The sequence below is a fragment of the Trachurus trachurus genome, assembly GCF_905171665.1.
Source record: "Trachurus trachurus genome assembly, chromosome: 13".
Classification (NCBI taxonomy): Eukaryota; Metazoa; Chordata; class Actinopteri; order Carangiformes; family Carangidae; genus Trachurus; species Trachurus trachurus.
In genome coordinates this window covers 25956235-25976475 of record NC_139892.1, presented here as the reverse complement: position 1 = coordinate 25976475, position 20241 = coordinate 25956235, and the positions used below count along the sequence as shown (strand labels likewise).

The following is a 20241-nucleotide window of genomic DNA, read 5'->3' as shown; positions in this document are numbered from 1 at the left end:
CTATGAATGGGGTCATGGAAGTGATCGCTCCCAAACTGGAGAGAAATATACAGTATATCACAGGATAGAGGTGATCATTTAGTTTTATATTTTTATAGATCAACTCTGACCCTTCTCTCTAAAGGACAAACAGTCCCTTTTCTACAAATTAAAATAGTTCCCAGGTGTTTTAAAGACATGTCTGTGACATGCTTCGGTCAAAATTCCCCAAGGATCAAACATCACAGCTCTTTTCATCTTCTCAAAATAGCCCTGTTCATGGCTGGTTTCGGGGCCTGTCCCTTTAAATGCAAATGAACCACTGTTAGCCCTGCCCCACCCCTTTTTCCGGTACTCACAGGTAGGGGTGGTATTATGCAAATTCAATTCAATCACGGGAGCAAGCAAATTACAGACTTTTTTTGTCAGTTCTCACATTTACGGGGCCGGAAGGCAAGCCAAACATCCAAATGTTAAAGGCCCTTCAGAAAGTGATATTTCCAGAATATGTCCCCTTTAAAACACCTCCTACAGAACAACAGAGCCACTGGATCCCCTCCTTGTAGGGCTTAAGTATTCAGGCCAGTCATGCAGCACCTGCACTCGCCCACCTGTCAATAATATGGTGAATGATGAATGACTCATCTGACCACTTCACTTCCACATCTGTGTAGACCTCATCCTAAATGGAGGTTTTTTGCCGGTTTACTACATTATTCTTCCACATACTCTGATCATGTCCCACATTGAGTAACTCCTTACATGTCACATAAACGCACAAACATCACCACCATTTCTGACTCTAATTACTGACGTCTTTCTCATAGATCTAAATGTCAGTGTCTCTATTGAAACACCAGCCGGTTGAGCATCTTTGTGACTGAAGCTCCTGCCATCCGTGCCCCAACAATGAACCCTCTTTCAAAGTCACTTAGCTCTTTTCTGCTCGTCATCTTGACACAAAATGAGAACCAAATGAGTCTGTTCAGCGTGTTTATACATGCCACAGAGCATGATTAGATGTTAATTGATCAATTGTAACATGCAGTGCACCTGCACAGAAGCATCTGCATATGTTGTGTTTCTTCTCTTGTTTATTTGATTTTTCCCTTATTTGCCACCTGTCTGTAGTTCCCCACTTCAAACACTCCCCGAGTCCTCACTTGGGAGCAGACTTTCTCTGAATGAGGCTTGTCACAGGGGCCATTACTTTTAGCTGTACCTCAACTGGCTAAGGCAAAAAAAAGGATTAATGTCAGTTTTCTCTCTCACCTCTGATGAGGTCATTGCTATTACGCCATGCCATCTGTGCAGAAACCACACTGCAGCAAAACTCACTCATAATTCAATGTGCATCTCTAACCTTTCTTTCTTTGAGCTTTCTTATTATCGTTAAAAAGGACAAGAGTTTGACCTCATTCCTGAATCTTTTAATTTGTTTATACCGTGGCCTTGCTGTTTCAGAAATTTGTTCCATTTTCTGTTTCAAGTCTTGAAAATCTTCTCTGTGTCCCCTGCTGAGTTCAAACTCAAATAGAGGGAAACCATGTCTTAAAACAAGATCACTTGAACATATTTCAAGGATGTTAGCAGCTTCAGAAAGCTTTATCAAGGCTCTGACTGGGACATTCAATTCAAATATGAGAGGGACTTCAAATAATGACACATTACTCTTCTTCAGACAGGCATCATGCTGGTCTCAGTAAAGAGATTTCTAATGGAAAATGTCATTATAGTTCTAATACAAGTTCAAATACATTTAAAAATAGTTATGTGTTACGTTGCTCCAAATCCATGGCTCACTTTCTTGGCTGATGAGCGCATCTTGGGTTTTTAGCTGGTGGCGGCTGTGTCAGGCAGCCACTACTGACAGCTGCCCCATTGTATAAAGGGGAGGGTACGATCGGGTTACAGCATATGGGACAGCAGCTCGGGAAATATCCCCTCATCAGTCAGAGTGGCGTGAAAACCTCCTTACAGGCAGCTCCCCCGAGCCACTCCACACTCTAGCTCATGAAATATTTAACCACCAGTGTTGACAAGAAATAGGTTTTAAGAAATTGAAAGTCTCCCCTTCATTTCCCAAGTAAATGCATTTTCTTCTCACCGAGAGATGACATGTATCCACTGCCAGTCCCCTGTTTGTTGTATGTGGCCAAAGATATGTAGTATTATATAAACCTCCTCCGTTTTGTGGGGGATGACAGGAGGTTTATGGGATGTGTGATGCTCAAATCTTTTTGGTTTATTTCAATCAAAGGTGGACAAATGTTTTTCTTGTTTAGAGTTCCGGGGATTCAGGAAGAAAACCAATGGTGTGAGTGTGGGAACAAACAGTCCAGTGATTGTCTCCATAGAATCCCCTGTCTGATTATATTTCAGAATTAATTCCGAGAAAATTAAGAATATGTGCAGATTGCAGTAAGATAAAATGCGCAGCATGGCTGGGTGTTAGCTGTTAGGAAGCTGCTACCCTGTACTCTATCGAGCGTCATGTTTTGTGTTTCAGGACCCCCGTGTTTTGTGCTCTGTGATGCAGAGTAGCATGTCAAATGAAGTTAAATGTGATGTGTCAACCTCGACTCAATTCCACATTTATCAGTAGAAACCACTGCCCTCAAAGTTTTGGGACTCACAAGTCAGAAACAGGAACTTGCATTTTTATTGAACAATGTGGGTAAATTTATTGTTGAACCACAGACAATAAGTAAGCGACACTCATTTCATGTCATCTGTGTCTCAATCTTTTTACTGTAATACACACTCACAATAAATAGAGTACAGTATGTTATGTATCTTTTAGCCGTCTACTGAGTGGATATGTTGTTTCCAAAACACAGTAAGGAGTATGATATGATCGTCAAGGAGACAATTTATACTCATGTTAAAGTGCACATGTCCTAATGCTCAGGAGATTTCACCTTTGTCAGCTCTTGTGATTAAGGTTTGTGCAGTTCCAGTTTCCAGGTCATTATAACAAATTATGTAGTCAACCATATAACAAGCTAGATGAATTAATTCACCTTTGCATTACCCAGATGTAGGACAAAGTGGTCAAAACAACTCATCATCTAATAAGTTACCTAAAATCGGAACCCATCTTTGTATGTTGGTCCAGGTTTTAATCAGTCTCTTTTGTTGGTGCTCCAAGGCTTCTATTGAAATATGGCACTTCATATTATGTTCCTAAGAGATCCCCCCGCGGGATCATAAGTGAGAGGCAGACCAGTAAATTGGATGAATCCAATCATTCCAATTTGTTAAAAGCCTGATACATTGTTAGTAGAACAATAAGTCATAATTTAGGAGGCCAGAGGCAGGCAAGACTTTCATTTTGTAAGTGTGCTCCAGTTTCTCTTCAAGGACTCATGCAATCTCTTGTCATTACAAAAGTAATAACCCAAAGCAAGGAAACACACAGGCACGGTAGAGGTGAATGATGCAGAAGCACAGTCCTTCGCTGTCCAGTGTTCTCATGATCAATTGCAGTTGTAGTGCTTTTTCAGTTAATCTGATCATTTGAATGATCTCTCCCCGTCCTTTACATCCTCACCAACAATCTTATCGTCTTTGATCTTAAATTCCATGTTTTTGTGTTTCCCCTTTTAACAGCACACCAGCTGTTATTTTCCTCCTTATCAGATAATAAATCGTTTCAAAAAAATGTTTTTTGCTCCCAACGTACACTATGAGATAGCCCACCTTTTTCACAGCAGACTATCTTTTTTTGTAAGCAGTTTTCAATGATTCTTCCCTTGAGGGACTGTTTCCCTCTGATAAACTGAAAAATGTGTGGATCAATAAGAGCATGGCCTGTTTTGTGACCTGAAGCTGATATTTTTGGTGTGTTTTTCCCTCTTAGGTACGTCTTGAGTGGCCCACAGACCTGACAGTGAGTCCCATGGACAACTCCCTATACGTATTGGACAACAACGTGGTACTCCAGATCTCAGAAAACCACCAAGTCCGTATTGTAGCAGGCCGACCCATGCACTGCCAAGTGCCTGGAATCGATCATTTCCTCATGAGCAAAGTGGCCATCCACGCCACCCTGGAGTCTGCCAACGCCCTAGCTGTGTCTCACAATGGCATTTTGTACATTGCAGAGTCAGATGAAAAGAAAATAAACAGAGTACGACAGGTGTCCACCAATGGAGAGATTTCCCTGGTCGCTGGGGCACCAAGTGGCTGTGACTGTAAGAATGATGCCAACTGTGATTGTTACTCTGGAGATGAAGGCTATGCCAAGGATGCTAAGCTGAATGCACCCTCCTCCCTGGCTGTGTGTCCAGATGGAGAGCTTTACATTGCAGATCTGGGCAACATTCGTATCCGTTATGTGCGCAAAAACAAGCCCTATCTGAATCCCCTTAGCATGTATGAGGTGTCATCTCCCATCAACGATGAACTCTATCTGTTTGACTCCAATGGCAGCCACATTTTCACACAAAGTCTGACTACAGGAGACCACCTCTACAATCTGACCTACACAGGAGTAGGGGATGTGAGCAGCATCACTGATAAGAACAAGAACACAGTGATCATCCGACGAGACACGACAGGAATGCCTCTGTGGCTGATGGTCCCCGATGGACAGACCTTCTGGTTCACCATTGGCACCAACAATGCCCTTAAAACTGTCGCTGCCCAGGGTCAAGAACTAGCCGTAATGACCTACCATGGAAGCTCAGGACTTCTAGCGACTAAGACGAATGAAAATGGATGGACAACCTTCTTTGAGTAAGTAATTTAAAGACACATTTGCAAAACACCTTCATAATCCTTTTAATCAGAGTCTGGATCCTAGTTGAGCTGATTATAGATAGGGGCTTTACCCCAGAGAGCAACTAAATAGATCTGTTAAATCTCTTAAATCCAAAATAAAGTTTGTACAAAGTCATTCCTGGCTTATCTGAACCGGGAGCACTGTATCTGTGATAGCACTAAATGCTAAGATGCTTTAGTGACTGAATGTTTAGAGCTGAAGAGTTCTTTGACATCTGAGTTTATTGGCACATGAACTACCTTCTTACGCCTGGATGTCTATGTCACTCAGAATACAAGACCTGTGGAAGTATGGGTGTAATCCTATTTTCTGTTATCATACCAAATAGGATTACTGCACGATATGTTACTCATCTGCACCCTTGCTTGCAGTGACAGACTGCAGACCATCACTTGTTTTCGAGTTGTAAGATACAGAAACAACATATATCTGCTGGCAGGCACATTTTGATAGGAGGCCTGCAGCGAAACCAGGCGGTACTGTATAAGCATAATAGATTAGCCGGAGGTAGTAATTGATTGAGGCAAACCACACATTGTGAGTGAGCAGTTGAGAACACTCCCACATGCTGCCGCATTTGAGCTTAGGATTTCATGTTCTTGTGACTTCAATGGTGCAATCTGTCCTTTAGCTTAATATACCGTACCGAGGGATACTGTGCTAACTGGATGTCAATCCAAAAAGTGTGATTAAGCAGTTTGGCTGGTCAGACATCTGTTATACCTCTCTGGAGGAATATAACACTCTGACACATAATCAGATGCTGTGTTTAATCTGGGTAGACATTTATCACCTGTGTTTGATTTGGTTGTCATCTGAGACGGTCGCACTGAAAAAACGATGCAGCGGAAATGGCACTAATGCAGCCGTGCATAGGCATTTCTCAAGGTAGAGTGAATTGCCTACGGCTTAAACAAATCCAGTGGGTGGTTTGAATTCTGAATGATTTCCCTTTTAACTTTCTGTAAAATGGCTGCTGTTATAATCAGGGTTGGGCAAAGTCTTACGTGTTACGTAAAGAAAAAAGAGAGATAGTATAGCAGCTCCTTTTGTGAGATGACACACAAACAATGTACTGTATGTTCACGAATGCAAATTTCTCACAAACCTCACCTGTGCTGTGACATTGAACGATCAGCATTTCCAGGCTATTTGAAGTCCACATGTACTTAGAGATGGAGAAATAGGGACACTGTGGTGTGTACACATATAATTCTAAAATTGGATCATCATTTTGCTTGTGCTCAGCAGGGATTGCAGGTATCCCACTAATCACAGGGTCGCTGGTTTGATCTACAGTTCCTCTCGTCGACATGTCAAAGTGCCCTTGGGGAAGACACTAAACCCCAAATTGCTCCCAAAAGCTTGCTGACATCGGTGTGTGAGTGAACGAGATGCAAATTGTAAAGCGCTTTGAATAAAAGTGTCAACATAGTGTTTAAGCATCTAGTTCATACACTATTTATGCATTTATTGTGTAAATTAATTTAGAATAAGGTGACATTGTTAGATACCAACACTCCAACAGAAACAAAACTAGGATGTGGAGCCATACCTGTTCATTTCCTTTTTTTAAAAAACAGAGAGCACAAAATACTCCCAGTTCATTTCAGAAACTAATTAGGTATAAGGTATTAATATAATTATGAATAATTATAAAAATGTAATTAGCTATTTTATGAGAAATATGTTATGCATAAAATGAAGGACATTTATCATTATCACTCTTATTTTTATTAAAACTACCCAATTTCCTGATTTTTGCTTAAAAAAAAAGACCTTACTTTCCTACGAGCAAGTTAGATCATCCACATTTAATTTAGGCCCAATAAAGAGGTTGTTTTTTTTGTTGCTTTTTAAAAAAAAAATCATTAGCTTTGAAGGTCATTCCACCACCACAGGGTCAAAACCATAATTTACTACCATCAGATTTGAAAATGGAACCTCTTTTTTTTCTGCTCAACAAAGTGCACTGCTAAACATTTTATCCATATTAATTCATGTACACTTACACAGCCAGCAGTTATAAACTAATTTGGATGAATGCAAAAACAAAAACACAACACACAGGACAAAACACAACACAAAAGACATTTGCTTCACTGTCTTCCTCCCATGGCGACCTCATCTGCTCTGACATTTACTGTACACGGCACGCAGATGCTTCGTTGACCCCCTAATGTTTTAGTTGTAATGATAAGTGCGTATGCTTAAGGGTTACTGTATATGTATTAAATCATCTGAAGGATCCCTAATTGTTTTCTTAGCCTCCAATTAACAGGGCGGTAATGCTTATGTTTAGTAACAAATGCACTTAAGCTGCTGGGTTCAAGAAAATGTTCTTCAGACGATTAAATACATCAATAATAACATGTTTTGAACAGCTGTTAATGAAGTTGGCACATACACATGGCTGCTGCCTTTTATTGTTTCTCCACAGTCATCGGTCACATGTGTTCTGAAAATTCACAGGCAGCGAGAAGAAGTGAAAATATGAGAATAACTCTGCATAAACCAGAGGTTAGGTGTGCTGGAGGGAACGCTGATATGAAGTGTTCGGCCTATTGTTGGGCCCCAGCGTGAAAGGTCACACAGCTAGCATGTGACACAGAGGTGATGCGATCTGAATGGACTTGTGACCATCCAGGGGGAAAGCAGTCCTCTCCTTCTGCTGAGAAGCCTGCCCCCGCATGCCCCTCTTGTCCAGAGAATGCAAGCTAATAGGCAGCTGAGTTGAAGCAGGCCAGAGCCATTAGAGCTCAGCGGTGAAGCCCAAGGAATGGCTGTAGCTCAAGGCCCTAATTGAGACAGAGAGGGTTTGGGTCAGTGATCAAGCTGGGGCATGCAGCATTGCTCCAGAATGAGATTTCTGTCTTGTGGACTCAGTCTTCTGTGCAGAGGTGAAGGCAAACAGGAACACTGCCTTTGTCAAACGGACTGAAGAGTTAAAAGTGGTGCAAAGCTGATAACGTGCAAGTTGCAGTGCTTCCTCTGCAGAAACTTTGATTTGGGTGATGAACACAGAGAGAGCGGCTCACTGATAAGACATAAGCAGTATCAAAAGAAATCAAGTGCTTTAGATATAAATTACTCTGCTAGTTAGCATTTCCTGAAGTGGAGTACATGAGTTGAAATGCATCTATGTATCTCAGTCCCTACAGCTCCGATCAGATAACATTTATCTCAGGGAGATGATTCCTCTCTCACTCTTCCTTTTCCATATTGGATATTTGAGATGGCAGCACTGAGGAAATATCCGTAAACCAGCACCCGCCATCTCATTTATTAGAGGCTTTATTATGGCAGGCAGCAACATCGAAGAGGGCTTTCCATTCTGTATTCAGCGCGCTGATAAAAGTCCTCATTCTAAGTAATGTACCGTTCACTCAGTCCCATTCTGGAACACTGGCAATCTGAAAGATTTCAAATTGTTCAATGCTGATGTGCTCTCTGAGCGAAATGAAACAATCTGGCCACTCATGTTCCTGTGTGTGATGAACTGACTGATTTGGAGGCGAGGCGGATGCTGCACCTCTTGAAGGAGTCGCACCTCACTGCTCCTATTTCATAGACTGTATAATGAGATTAGGTGATATCACTAATCTTTTAAGATAATAAGCAGTTTTTCCAAATGTGAAAAGGTGTATGCGTTCCTTTCTCGGCCGTAGCAGTTTTTCTTTGTCAGTGTTTTTTTTCTTCTTTCTATTTCCTTTCAAAGTTACTTAAAAACTGAAGAGCACTGATGTTAAAGTCACATTCACACACGGAAAAGTCCAAACCTTATAGTGAACCGAAGCAGACACTTCACACTTTTTAGAGGTTGTACTGAATGTGCTTCAGTGATTAAAGCAGATAGTGTTGAGTTTTATTACCTCAGGCTGCCAACATGGATGGATTTGTTTCTGTGTTTACTGCCAGTTGTTGACATATTTTCACAATTTGTGACACCAAGGGAGGGAAATATCTCACTCTACAAAAAACTCCAAATTCCTACTGCAATTACCACTGGATCAGTTTATCCTAGATAGCGACTCATAATCACCGTAAATCTGAGATGACAGAGCGGCTCATTAGTCACATTTATGTTCCTACATGAATTTATGCATACCTGACCCGCATTCGCGATGATGATTTCTTCCTTATGAATCGACAAATTTCAACAACGCTCAGTAATTTTTTTTTCCAGGCCACAGCACTGTTTAAAATTCTGCTGTAGTTGCTCTTTTACACACTTTGAGGTGACGTGCCCCCTTTTGCCTCCGTTGGCTCACATCAGTGTATTTCTTTGTAGGTATGACAGCTACGGGCGTCTGACTAACATCACTTACCCCACGGGCCGAGTGAGCAGCTACCGTGCAGACGCCGACAGCTCGGTCCGCATCCAGACAGAAGGCTCCAACAAAGAGGATATCACCGTCACAACCAACCTGTCAGCCTCTGGCACCTTCTACACACTCATGCAGGGTGAGTGTCTTTTACTGTATCGCATAAGTGGAGCCGATGATTTTTACCTCAGCCGAGGCGGTTATGTCTACCTGTTTGTCGGTTTGTTTGGCAGTTGTTTGTTTGTTTGTTTGTTTGGCAGGGTTATGCGGACCAAACTGGGTGGAGGGATGATGCATGAGCCAGGGAAAGAACTCATTAAATTTTAGTGCAGATACATTTAAAGATTTGTGTTTTTATCACTTTTCCTTTTTATTATGAGATTTTTTTTTTTCAACACTGTTGTCAGTTTCTCTGAAAATAATATATAGACCTCGATGGAAAGAACAGATATATTTATGGTACTGACATGTGTTAGTATGATGTGGATTCAGATAATGATTCAGGTCTGACAGGTGTGTGTAGGATTGTTTGTCCTTGGAGGAGATACATGTGCTCCTATATGTATTTTATGAGTGTCAGTGAGTGTGAGTGTCCTCCAAAGACTTGAACTTTCCTTCAACAGCAGAACTTTTTTTTTTGTACCTGTTACTTCACTTTTCTAAGTTGTGGTCAGATGTATGTATGTATGCAATTTGTAGAAGGGATTCTCAAATATTATAGACGCAGTTGCATACGTGTAGCAATGACAAAAGCGAAAGATAAGAAAGATTATAATCCCCATGTAATCGTGGCAAATGGGTTTCTTTATCTTTTGCATCCTGGAACTTGTGTTGTAGGGATCAATAGCTCTGTGGAGGACGTCCCAGCTCGTGTTAGATAAGGGACCAGACAGTGGGTAATTCAGAGACCTCACTTTGGGATCGACCAATTTCAATTTAGGAATGCCTGTAACAGCAGGCAGGCACTTTCTGGCAAAATCTGGTTGGTTTCAGCTTCAAGGACTAATGTGAGCTGCCGCCATCTGGGCAATGCAACAGTTTCAATTGGAAGTATTCGGCAGGTAGTTTCAATAAAAGTTGTTGAAAGTAGAACCGGGATCATCCAGAATTACTGGGTCATTGTTTTTGGACTGTTACATAGCTGTTGACTTTTCCAAATTAAATTTTTCAGGCAGACAATGGACACAGATGTATCACAACCTAGGTAAATACAACCAAAACTACCTGCATGGTTATATCAGGGGGTTACGTTGGAAATTAGATTTTTTTCACATTTAGATGTCCTGATTTCCTGTTTTGTGCCTGACTTACTGCTTCATTAATTGCCTGTTGATAGCTGTAAACTTTCTGGACCTAATACAGTTCTTAAAACCACCTTGCCTATATACTTTCACCTGCTAACGTTTGATATGGACATGAATGAGTCCTCCCCTGTAAAACGATGACCATTGACGATCTCTGGTTTCTCAGTGTTGCTCAAAGGACTGGTCACCTCTGTATGGTGACCTTGTCTTAGACATCTGCTTGTGAGAGGAGCGGCGCCAGGAACTCTGCTGTTAATTAATTCACCATTGTCTGCTTTGTAAGCTTGCAACTGGGTGATCACGTAACACATGAATGCACAGCCTTCAGGATTCTTTTCTGGTCATCTGTTTGTTTGTTTGTCCTTTGCTGGACGAGCTTCAATGTACCTCAAGGCCGTCAGATTACACACACAGTTACAAAGAAGCGTTATTGTAATTGTCTTCACAACTGTAGTTGCAACTCAAGAGCAAAAACAAACTTAATGACTGAGTAGCAGGCAATTATAACTTAACTGTAACAAATCTGTGTAAACATCTGAGCTCATTGTGTTTTTAATCCTCAACAAAAACAGTTGTTTTAAAACATTTTATTTGTATTTAATAACTGAAAATGATGAGACATACATAAGCCCCATTAAATGTCTGTATTGGGCAGATCCCTCCTGTATACATGCATTACCATAAACCCTCCAGGTCAGCAGTATTTGTAGCTTCATCTGGTCTCAGAGGCCTCCTTTTGGTAGGATTTACCCCAGAGGCCTTTGGTCATCCCCTGAAGTGTCTGTATGATGGAGAGAGGTAAGGGCCAGTGCAAGGTCAGCCCTGCCTCCTCTGCCCATTTCTCTTGTCTCAGCAACACAACACATCTTCTGGCGCTCTGCGCATAGATGCAAAACTCCGTCTCATCACATGATGCTTACAGTTGTAAGAAATCGTCACGGCCACTTTAACCAGACATGTCAACACAAGGAAATTAAAGTGTATGTTTTGATTTTTTTTTTTTCTGTTAAATGAAGTCAACTAATTAATGTAGTGTTTGACAAGCCATTAATTTTCCTTTGTTCGTAATGAGAATAATATTCATCCTGGTCCCTGTCAGTGGAGTGACAGTAGGCAAGGAGGAGGCATTCTCTGATGAATGTACATGAGACGCTCAGTGGAAACGTTAGTCACTGGTCTGGAGCAGGAACACAGGCTGTCGTCACCTAGGGACAGTAAAGACAGGCTCAGATTTATCCCCTGTGAGTGTGTGTGTGTGTGTGTGTGTGTCGTTGTATAAATGTGTGGATGTGCGCGCATTTGAGTTTCACTCTGCCTTCTCTGTGGCCACAGGCAAGCTAGAATCTTTGATAGTTTTCATTCCTCCATATCCTCCGGGCTGCTGCAACAGCTGTAAAACTTTACTTTACTGGTGCTGTGAAGCCTCTCTGTATTGATCTTTGTTGTCACAGACCCAACATTATCGCAGAGGTTCAGTTAAATACTGCTGTTAAAGGCTTTCTTTTTGCTGAGCAGCCATTTTAGGTCATTATGTTTGTGTCTCGGTGAGATGAATATTAGATTTAGTCCTCTTACAAGAGGCTCTGATTGTTTCTTTCCCCCCCCCTAATCCTAATCATAATCGTTTTCCCCTATGCTCCCCCTGCATCCTCAGATCAAGTTCGCAACAGCTATTTCATTGGTCTTGACGGCTCGCTGCGGCTAGTGTTGGCCAATGGTATGGAGGTATCCCTGCACACCGAGCCCCACCTGCTGGCAGGCACTGTCAACCCCACAGTCAGCAAGAGGAACGTGACCCTGGCCATCGATAATGGCCTTAACCTGGTGGAGTGGAGGCAGAGGAAGGAGCAGGCTCGTGGCCAGGTCACTGTTTATGGACGCAGATTAAGGGTAAGCATGCCACCGTGGCTTGTGCTTGTACACACTTTAAAAGGATTGCAAGGTGACGGCTTGAGACTGAGTGAGAGCGAAAAGGCAAATTTCTCTGTCACTCAAAACGGCATTGACTTTGAGCTACCTCCTGAACATGCAGTGCAATGCAGTGCAATACCATCTAACAATGCCCTGTGCTGGACTGACATTGGCCTAGGAATACCTGGTAACATGAATTGTGTAATTCTATCAGTAATCTTGCAATCGTTGACACAGACCAGAAATATATGGGCAATGTAATAACTTTATAAAGATGAAACGTCTTGCCTCAGAGCTATGAATTCCTGTGCAATGTTTTGAGAGTTCGACCTATCAGACTCACAGAGGTGTTGCTCAGCTTATCACCTTGCCATCCCCACCACAAAAGTGTATTTTTCTAAATGTATGCCTTTTTCGATTATAAAGCAGGTCTGTGGTCTATACTAAACTATGAGGGTTTCAGAGTCCACAGAGAAATGCACACGGCCTGTTTTCAGATACGGAGCCCCTGAAAGAAGCTATCAGGACCTCTGTCACTTCGGGATGTCTCAACAAAGCAGTCACTGTCCCAAGCCACGCCCACCTTGACCCCCCATCCAGTGTTTAACTGAAATCCTGCTCAGAAAAGAGTCAGCCAATACATTTTGGTAACCTAAATGGATATCAACACTTCAAATAAAACACAAGAAATAGTTAAAAATATGAGACCTTAAGCACAAGGTTGTTTGTGGTTTGAATTTAAACCCATGCAGAATAAATAAATTGGACTCAGCCTTGTGTGCACTCATCTTACTTTTTTGAGAAAAGTCAGTAAAACACTGAAAACACAGATGGGATCAAAATTTTGGAGAAATATGTGATTGGGTAAATGTCCTCAGCTAGCTAGCATGGTTACATGCACTATATAAACAGGTCCCTTTGCATAATAAACAACAACATTTGACCATAAAAGCATCTACATAGACAGAGAAAACCAGACAATTACTATTAACAGTCAGCCTGCATTGTTTTTCTTAGCTGTATAAGGCAAACAACAACTTTGGTTAAGTTGTCTTTCACATTCCCAGGGATGTGACACAGCTAATGGGGAGGTGCCACTATGTCTGTCATTGGCTGTTCATTTAATGGCCATGTCGCCCCTTTGGAAGCGAAAGCTTCTAATGTATGTTACAGACAATGGCCCCAGGGGTGAGATAGGAAATGGGAGCAGCCTAATGGCAAGAACAGAGGGGATGAACAGAGCTGGAATCATTGAGCGACCTTGAGTGGCATGTCAAGTGATATTACGTGGGTGGCTGGGTGAGTGTGTGGCAGTGCACAATGGGTGGGGGTGGGGTCTCAAAAACAGAACAGAGGGATGCGTGTCTGACTTCACAGAACCTTGTTACGCTTAGACTGAGATGCAGAGGCGATTATTTAGGTCTGTTGCCGTCTGTGTTCAAGTTTGTTAATCCGACTGTGAACTTGGTCACATCATGGAACTGCGCGTGCACGTAGTTTTAGTGTTCTGCTTATCATGTCCTGGGGGTGAGCAGAGTACTGGCGGCCCTCGGTTGTCCCCTTTCACAGTGACATGTGCTACTCTGGTTTACTGTACCCCTCCTGGCTGCCTACAGCGTTAGTGATTTATGTTGCTGAGTCACGATAATAACACAAAACAATAACACAATAAACAAGCCGTCTTTAGGGTAGTATGCACAACATCCTAACAAGAATCTTCAACCGACCACACAAAGCTGATTTTAGGATGATGTGGGACGTTTTGTTTTGTTCAAGAGATTTGAGTTGGGAACAAAAAAAAACAATTTGTTTCTTTTGATTGCTTTGTGAAAATAAACGTTACGGTTGTTACTGAAGAATACAGTAATTTTTGAATTAATCATGAGAACTGATAAAAAACATTTTTCACTTGCAAAATGACAGATTGTCACTTGACACATTGATACAGATGTAATATTTTGTGTTGAGGAGTAAAGTAACGTAATGTCAGTGGTGTGATGCTCTCTTTTCTTTTACTACATGTCTGCCTTCTTTGAGAGATTCCTTTTAGAGGTGGTGTCCAATTTAAAATAATTCCTCTTGAGTGGGTTTCCATTCTCACGGGACTTTGGGAGCTCTGCTGTAGAGTTTTTTTTTCCACCCTGTTGAGTCTTTGGCGAACCACATCCAGGAGCTCTCTCTCTCTCTCTCTCTCTCTCTCTCTCTCTCTCTCTCTCTTACACCTTATTTTCTTTTGGAAGAAATCTCAAAACAATCTTTTTGGACAGGCGACGGGGCCTGTGCTGCCTATGAAAGAGTCTGACACACTGTGTCCAGTGCTTCAGGAAATGCCAGAACAGGAGGGGTCTTAGCCTTTGATATCCAGTCACATAAATTTAAGAATCTAGATAGCTTGAGACGCATGTCTAAAAAGTGCAGTAATTTCACTTTTGTCAGTAAAGTCTAACACTTGTTATGACAGTGAGTGAAGGTAAAACACAGGGCAAAGAGTGTGTGCGCTGTTCTTATTCCTAGATCCACTGAATCGACTGGAGGAGCCAGCCCCTCCACCCCACCCCACCTCCAGTCTTGGGGCTCAGATTGCTTATGATTCTCCAAACCTTCATGGAAATGTTCTCCTCCCAAATCTGTTGCTTTTAGTGTAAAGTAATCCTCGCAATTAGGTATCAGTGACCTTAATTGCCTCTGGTGTAATTGTCCCTTCACAGATGAGAGACCTAAGTATGCTCTCCTCAATGTGAAACTGAAAAAGTGTGGCTTCCCAGCAGGCCCCCCTGTGACCTGCTCTGTGGCATGTGTCTGGAAGGGAGCCAGAGGCAGCTTTAAGATGCTTTTAAGCCTTGCCAAGTATTTTACCAATCTGAACAGTGACACACCTGAGGAAAAACACAACCATGAATATGACACAGAATCAGAGGGGAAGATATACGAGACCGTTTCCACCACATTTTCCTAACCAGATGTTGTTTTTTTTAAGTAACTCTTTGTATTAAGATTTGCTGTGACCTGCGGCCTGAGGTCATTGTGTCTCTTGATTTGATTTATTTTTCTTCTCTGACCTCTGCTGACTGAGAAACAGGAGCTGCCTCCTCAGTAAAGCGAGGCAGTGGATTTGTCTGTGTGCTGACCTGGACCTGGCCATAACAATGACACTGTTCAGAGCAGTGTCATTCTGCTCTGGTCACAGTGAAGCCAAGGGTCACCGTGTGCTGTCTCATACATTCAATGGAGCCAAGCAATGTGAAGTGTCATTTAAGCAATGTTCTGAGTAACAGAGGAGAAGAATTGATTTTTTTCTCCTCTTTTCCAATTTACGGAAATGGCTAAATAAAATGAGAGTCATCTGGCCTGGTAATTCTTTTCAGTAAGCAGTGAAAATGAATTTAATGATCAATGTGGCTCTAATGTTTCATGCATGAATAGGCATACTCCCTCTAAGACTCTGCTGAATTTTTATACAAACAAAGAAATATGGTAATTCTTATAATTTCATCACTTCAATGGCTCCTGCAGTCCTGAGATACAGCTCCTCTGCTGTATAATCACTTTGTGATTAAAGCTCTGCTCCTTAGGTCCCACCCTTGAGGAGCAATGCACCGATTCCTCTCCGTCATTTCAGCCTCTGCGACATGTTTATTCCCTTTTGCTGGAACGGCTGTGGTCAAATTAAATGTTTCTAACTCTGTGCTTCCTCTCCTGTAGGTTCATAACAGGAACCTACTGTCGTTGGACTTTGATCGAATCACGAGAACAGAAAAGGTCTACGATGACCACAGGAAGTTTACGTTACGGATCCACTACGACCACGCCGGACGACCCACTCTGTGGGCGCCGAGCAGTCGTCTGAATGGAGTCAATGTCACCTACTCCTCTGGGGGGCACGTGGCAGGCATTCAGAGAGGCACCATGTCTGTGCGCATGGAGTATGACCAGAATGGCAGAATCACCTCCCAGATATTTGCTGATGGTAAATCCTGGAGCTACACATACCTTGAGAAGGTAAAAACTGTTGCTGTTATAATAGTTAAATGGTTTTAGGATAAAAAAAAAACTTTAATATCAGACAGCAGGGACATGATTTACAGATGAATTGTTGAGGTGTGTTTGTGTAAGACACTTGACAAGAATCTTGAAACTGGAGTTAAAAGTTAACTTGCTATACCCCCGCAGTGTTTGTGCTGCATTATCAGGCTCTAGCACAGATATCAGCAGAAATGTAATTAAAACCTGTCTGGTGCACCACAGACGTTATACTCTGTAACCATAGTCTGACAGCAAAGTTCAACCCGAAATAGCTCTGATGAGAAGAACAGAGTGAAATGTCACTTTCTGCTCACTAATTGAAGGTAAAATTGTTGGGGAAAAGGTGAGAAGCCATGATTCTCCACCTCAGACATGTTATATGAAAATGGCAGCTTGTAATAGCCTATAGTCAGTTTTCACTTATGTGCCGAGGTTCCTGCCACATGATGTGACAGCCTTAGAACTGATTTAAAGAGATCATTTAATTCCAAGGCGAGTAGATAGATAGATTTAGAATAGATTTTTTTTATTTGCTGAGTTGTGATAAGTTAAAGGGATAGTTCAACATTTTGGCAAATTGGCCCATTGCCATAATTGCTATAGTCATAGCAGTAGGTTCGTTACCTTTAATTGTAGGTGTAAGCTATTTTTAGTACAGCGGAGCGCAGCAGCTGGCTGCTCAGAGCTACGCTATGGAGGCTAAGGGAATTTCTTGGTTTCCCTCATCAAACTCATCAAATACAAAATCCCAAAACTCCACAGCGCTTTTGTAGACAAGTTGTGACCTGCACAACCACCACGCTATGAGATAATGACGGAACGATACGAAACGGAGCCGTTTTCGAGGTAAATTCATACAAAACCGCAAGCAGTCTCCGTATTTACCCTGTATTTACCTCGATAACGGCTCCGTTTCGTATCGTTCCGTCATTATCTCATAGCGTGGTGGTTGTGCAGGTCACAACTTGTCTACAAAAGCGCTGTGGAGTTTTGGGATGTTGAATTTGATGAGTTTAATGAGGGAAACCAAGAAATTCCATTAGCCTCCATAGCGTAGCTCTGAGCAGCCAGCTGCTGCGCTCCGCCGTACTGAAAATAGCTTACACCTACAATTAAAGGTAATGAACCTACTGCTATGACTATAGCGATTATGGCAATGGGCCAATTTGCCAAAATGTTGAACTATCCCTTTAAGTTCTCTCATGCTGCTTGAATCAAAAGATCCCACAAACACGAAACAAGTAGCAGCATGTTTGTGAAATCATTTCTCAAGGAAACCTTAATGTCAGAGGAATACTCCACTTTCAGGATGGAAATTGGATTTGGACTGACTCAGACTTGCATGAATATGGTGTTATTGCTTTTGACATTTTGCTCATCCTTTTGTGGTAAACCAGCATGGTGTCTTGCACAGTCTCCAACCTACACTTAGTGAGATTACACATTTTTAGGAGACAACACCAAAGGAATGAATCAGTCAATTAAAAATTTATTTTTTTGTTTTATGTAACTCATGTTATATAATATTTTTTTCAGTATCCAAATGTTAATGAACTGCCATGTCATTGAAATGACTCATTGAGTGTTTGCTTCCTTTTGTCGTCACAGTCCATGGTTCTACTGCTCTACAGCCAGAGGCAATATATCTTTGAATTTGATAAAAATGACCGACTCTCCTCTGTGACCATGCCCAACGTGGCACGCCAGACCCTAGAGACCTCCCGCTCCATTGGTTACTACAGAAACACCTACCGGCCCCCCGAAGGTAACGCCTCAGTGCTCCAGGACTACAGTGAGGACGGACAGCTACTGCAGACCACCTACCTGGGCACAGGCCGCAGGGTCATCTACAAATATGGCAAGCTCTCCAAGCTGCTAGAAATCCTCTATGACACCACACGCATCGGCTTCTCCTACGACGAGGTGGCAGGCATGCTGAAAACAGTCAACCTGCAGAGCGAGGGCTTCACCTGCACCATCCGCTACCGTCAGATCGGCCCACTGATTGACAGGCAGATTTTCAGATTCAGCGAAGAGGGCATGGTCAACGCCAGGTTCGACTACGTCTACGACAACAGCTTCCGTGTCACCAGCATGCAGGCTGTCATCAATGAAACGCCGCTGCCAATCGACTTGTATCGCTATGACGACGTGTCTGGTAAAACCGAGCAGTTTGGCAAATTTGGAGTAATCTACTATGACATAAATCAAATTATCACCACGGCAGTGATGACCCACACCAAGCACTTTGATGCCTACGGCCGGGTGAAGGAGGTACAATATGAGATCTTTCGCTCACTCATGTACTGGATGATGGTGCAGTATGACAACATGGGGCGAGTGGTGGCGAAGGAGCTAAAAGTCGGGCCTTATGCCAACACCACGCGATATACGTACGAGTACGATGCAGACGGTCAACTCCAGGTAGTGTCTATCAACGACAAGCCCCTGTGGAGGTACAGCTATGACCTGAATGGGAACTTGCACCTCCTCAGCCCCGGAAACAGCGCACGCCTCACGCCGCTACGCTACGATATCAGAGACCGCATTACTCGCTTGGGCGACGTCCAGTACAGGATGGACGAGGACGGTTTCCTAAAGCAGAGAGGGAACGAATACTTTGATTACAACTCAGCCGGCCTGTTGGTCAAGGTGTACAATAGAGTGAGCGGGTGGAGCATCAAATACCGTTACGATGGCTTGGGCAGGAGGGTGTCGAGCAGGAGCAGCATGGGCCACCACCTGCAGTTCTTCTACGCCGACTTATCCAGTCCCACTCGAGTCACCCATATGTACAACCACTCCAGCTCTGAGATCACATCTCTGTACTATGACCTGCAGGGACACCTGTTTGCCATGGAGCTAAGCAGCGGGGATGAGTTTTATGTGGCCTGCGATAACATAGGCACCCCTCTGGCTGTGTTCAGTGGCTCAGGCCTCATGATCAAGCAGGTCCTCCACACAGCCTTTGGAGAGGTTTATCTCGACACTAACCCCAGCTTCCAGCTCATAATTGGCTACCAGGGCGGCCTGTACGAGCCGCTCAGCAGACTGGTCCACATGGGTAGACGAGACTATGACGTCCTCGCTGGCCGCTGGACGACACCCGACCATGACATCTGGAAACGTCTCAACAGCAACCACATTGTGCCATTCAACTTGTACATGTTCAAGAATAACAATCCTCTCAGCAACAATGAGGAGATAAAGTGCTACATGACTGGTAAGTTCACATCATGTCTTACACAGATACATTTTTTTTTATCCATTTTAATCCAGCTCTTTGGTTTCAGAGTAGTTACACTGGGCTGAGTCATCAGTGGAAAAAATTAACGTATTTGTGTTACACAATTAATCAGTATTCATAGAAATCTATCAAGCCACAGCTGCAATCCTTTGCAAAGCAAAAAGCAAACACACTGGTCAAGACCACATTTCATGTTTTTGGGCTACGTCTACGTGATACTCAGGCAACACTTTCTCTGATGTCCTCCTCACAAATATATATCAAAGAAATTGGGAAGCAGCAATGAAATAATGCAGTTCTTCTAACAGTTTACGGGTAAGTAACTGTACATATATAAATAGCAGTTGGCAGATGTTAAGTGAGTCTCAGTGGTGCAATCAATAATGCATATCATTTTTTTATGCTGCTAAAATTACATGTGTGGAGGGGGAGGAGAGAGCCCATGTGAAGCTGCTATTGCTCGCAGTTCAGGAAACTGGATTCACTTCAGGTTTTTAATGTCAAATTTGAATTTGTGTTTTTATTTTTAACAGCAAGCCACAACTGGAGGAACAGACTCTGCCAAGATTAGTGTGTTAGAAAGGTTTTAAGAGCTTTCATACTGGGATGTTGAGGGGTTTTTTTTTCCTACTCTGGCATATGTGTGTGTGTGGTTTGTGCATGTTA

The 20241-nt window shown here is 42.6% G+C and overlaps 2 protein-coding genes across 3 annotated transcripts in view; one reads left to right on the top strand and one right to left on the bottom strand.

The window, feature by feature from the left end:
- Nucleotides 1-20241, top strand: part of tenm4 (teneurin transmembrane protein 4) — a gene marked incomplete at both ends in the record, with an annotated part of 110992 nt that overhangs the window by 84998 nt on the left and 5753 nt on the right. For both annotated transcript variants that reach the window (XM_083984489.1, XM_083984488.1), the window contains 5 exons: nt 3842-4719; nt 9057-9229; nt 12049-12284; nt 16008-16304; nt 17937-19551. In XM_083984489.1, coding sequence (XP_083840615.1) covers nt 3842-4719; nt 9057-9229; nt 12049-12284; nt 16008-16304; nt 17937-19551 — 3199 coding nt within the window. The remainder of the gene's footprint in view (nt 1-3841; nt 4720-9056; nt 9230-12048; nt 12285-16007; nt 16305-17936; nt 19552-20241) is intronic.
- The window catches only part of yap1 (Yes1 associated transcriptional regulator), a 139435-nt gene continuing 130468 nt past the window's right edge, over nt 11275-20241 (bottom strand). Inside the window, exon 9 of the transcript XR_014595831.1 lies at nt 11275-11289. The gene's annotated coding sequence lies outside the window, so the exon portion shown is untranslated. The remainder of the gene's footprint in view (nt 11290-20241) is intronic.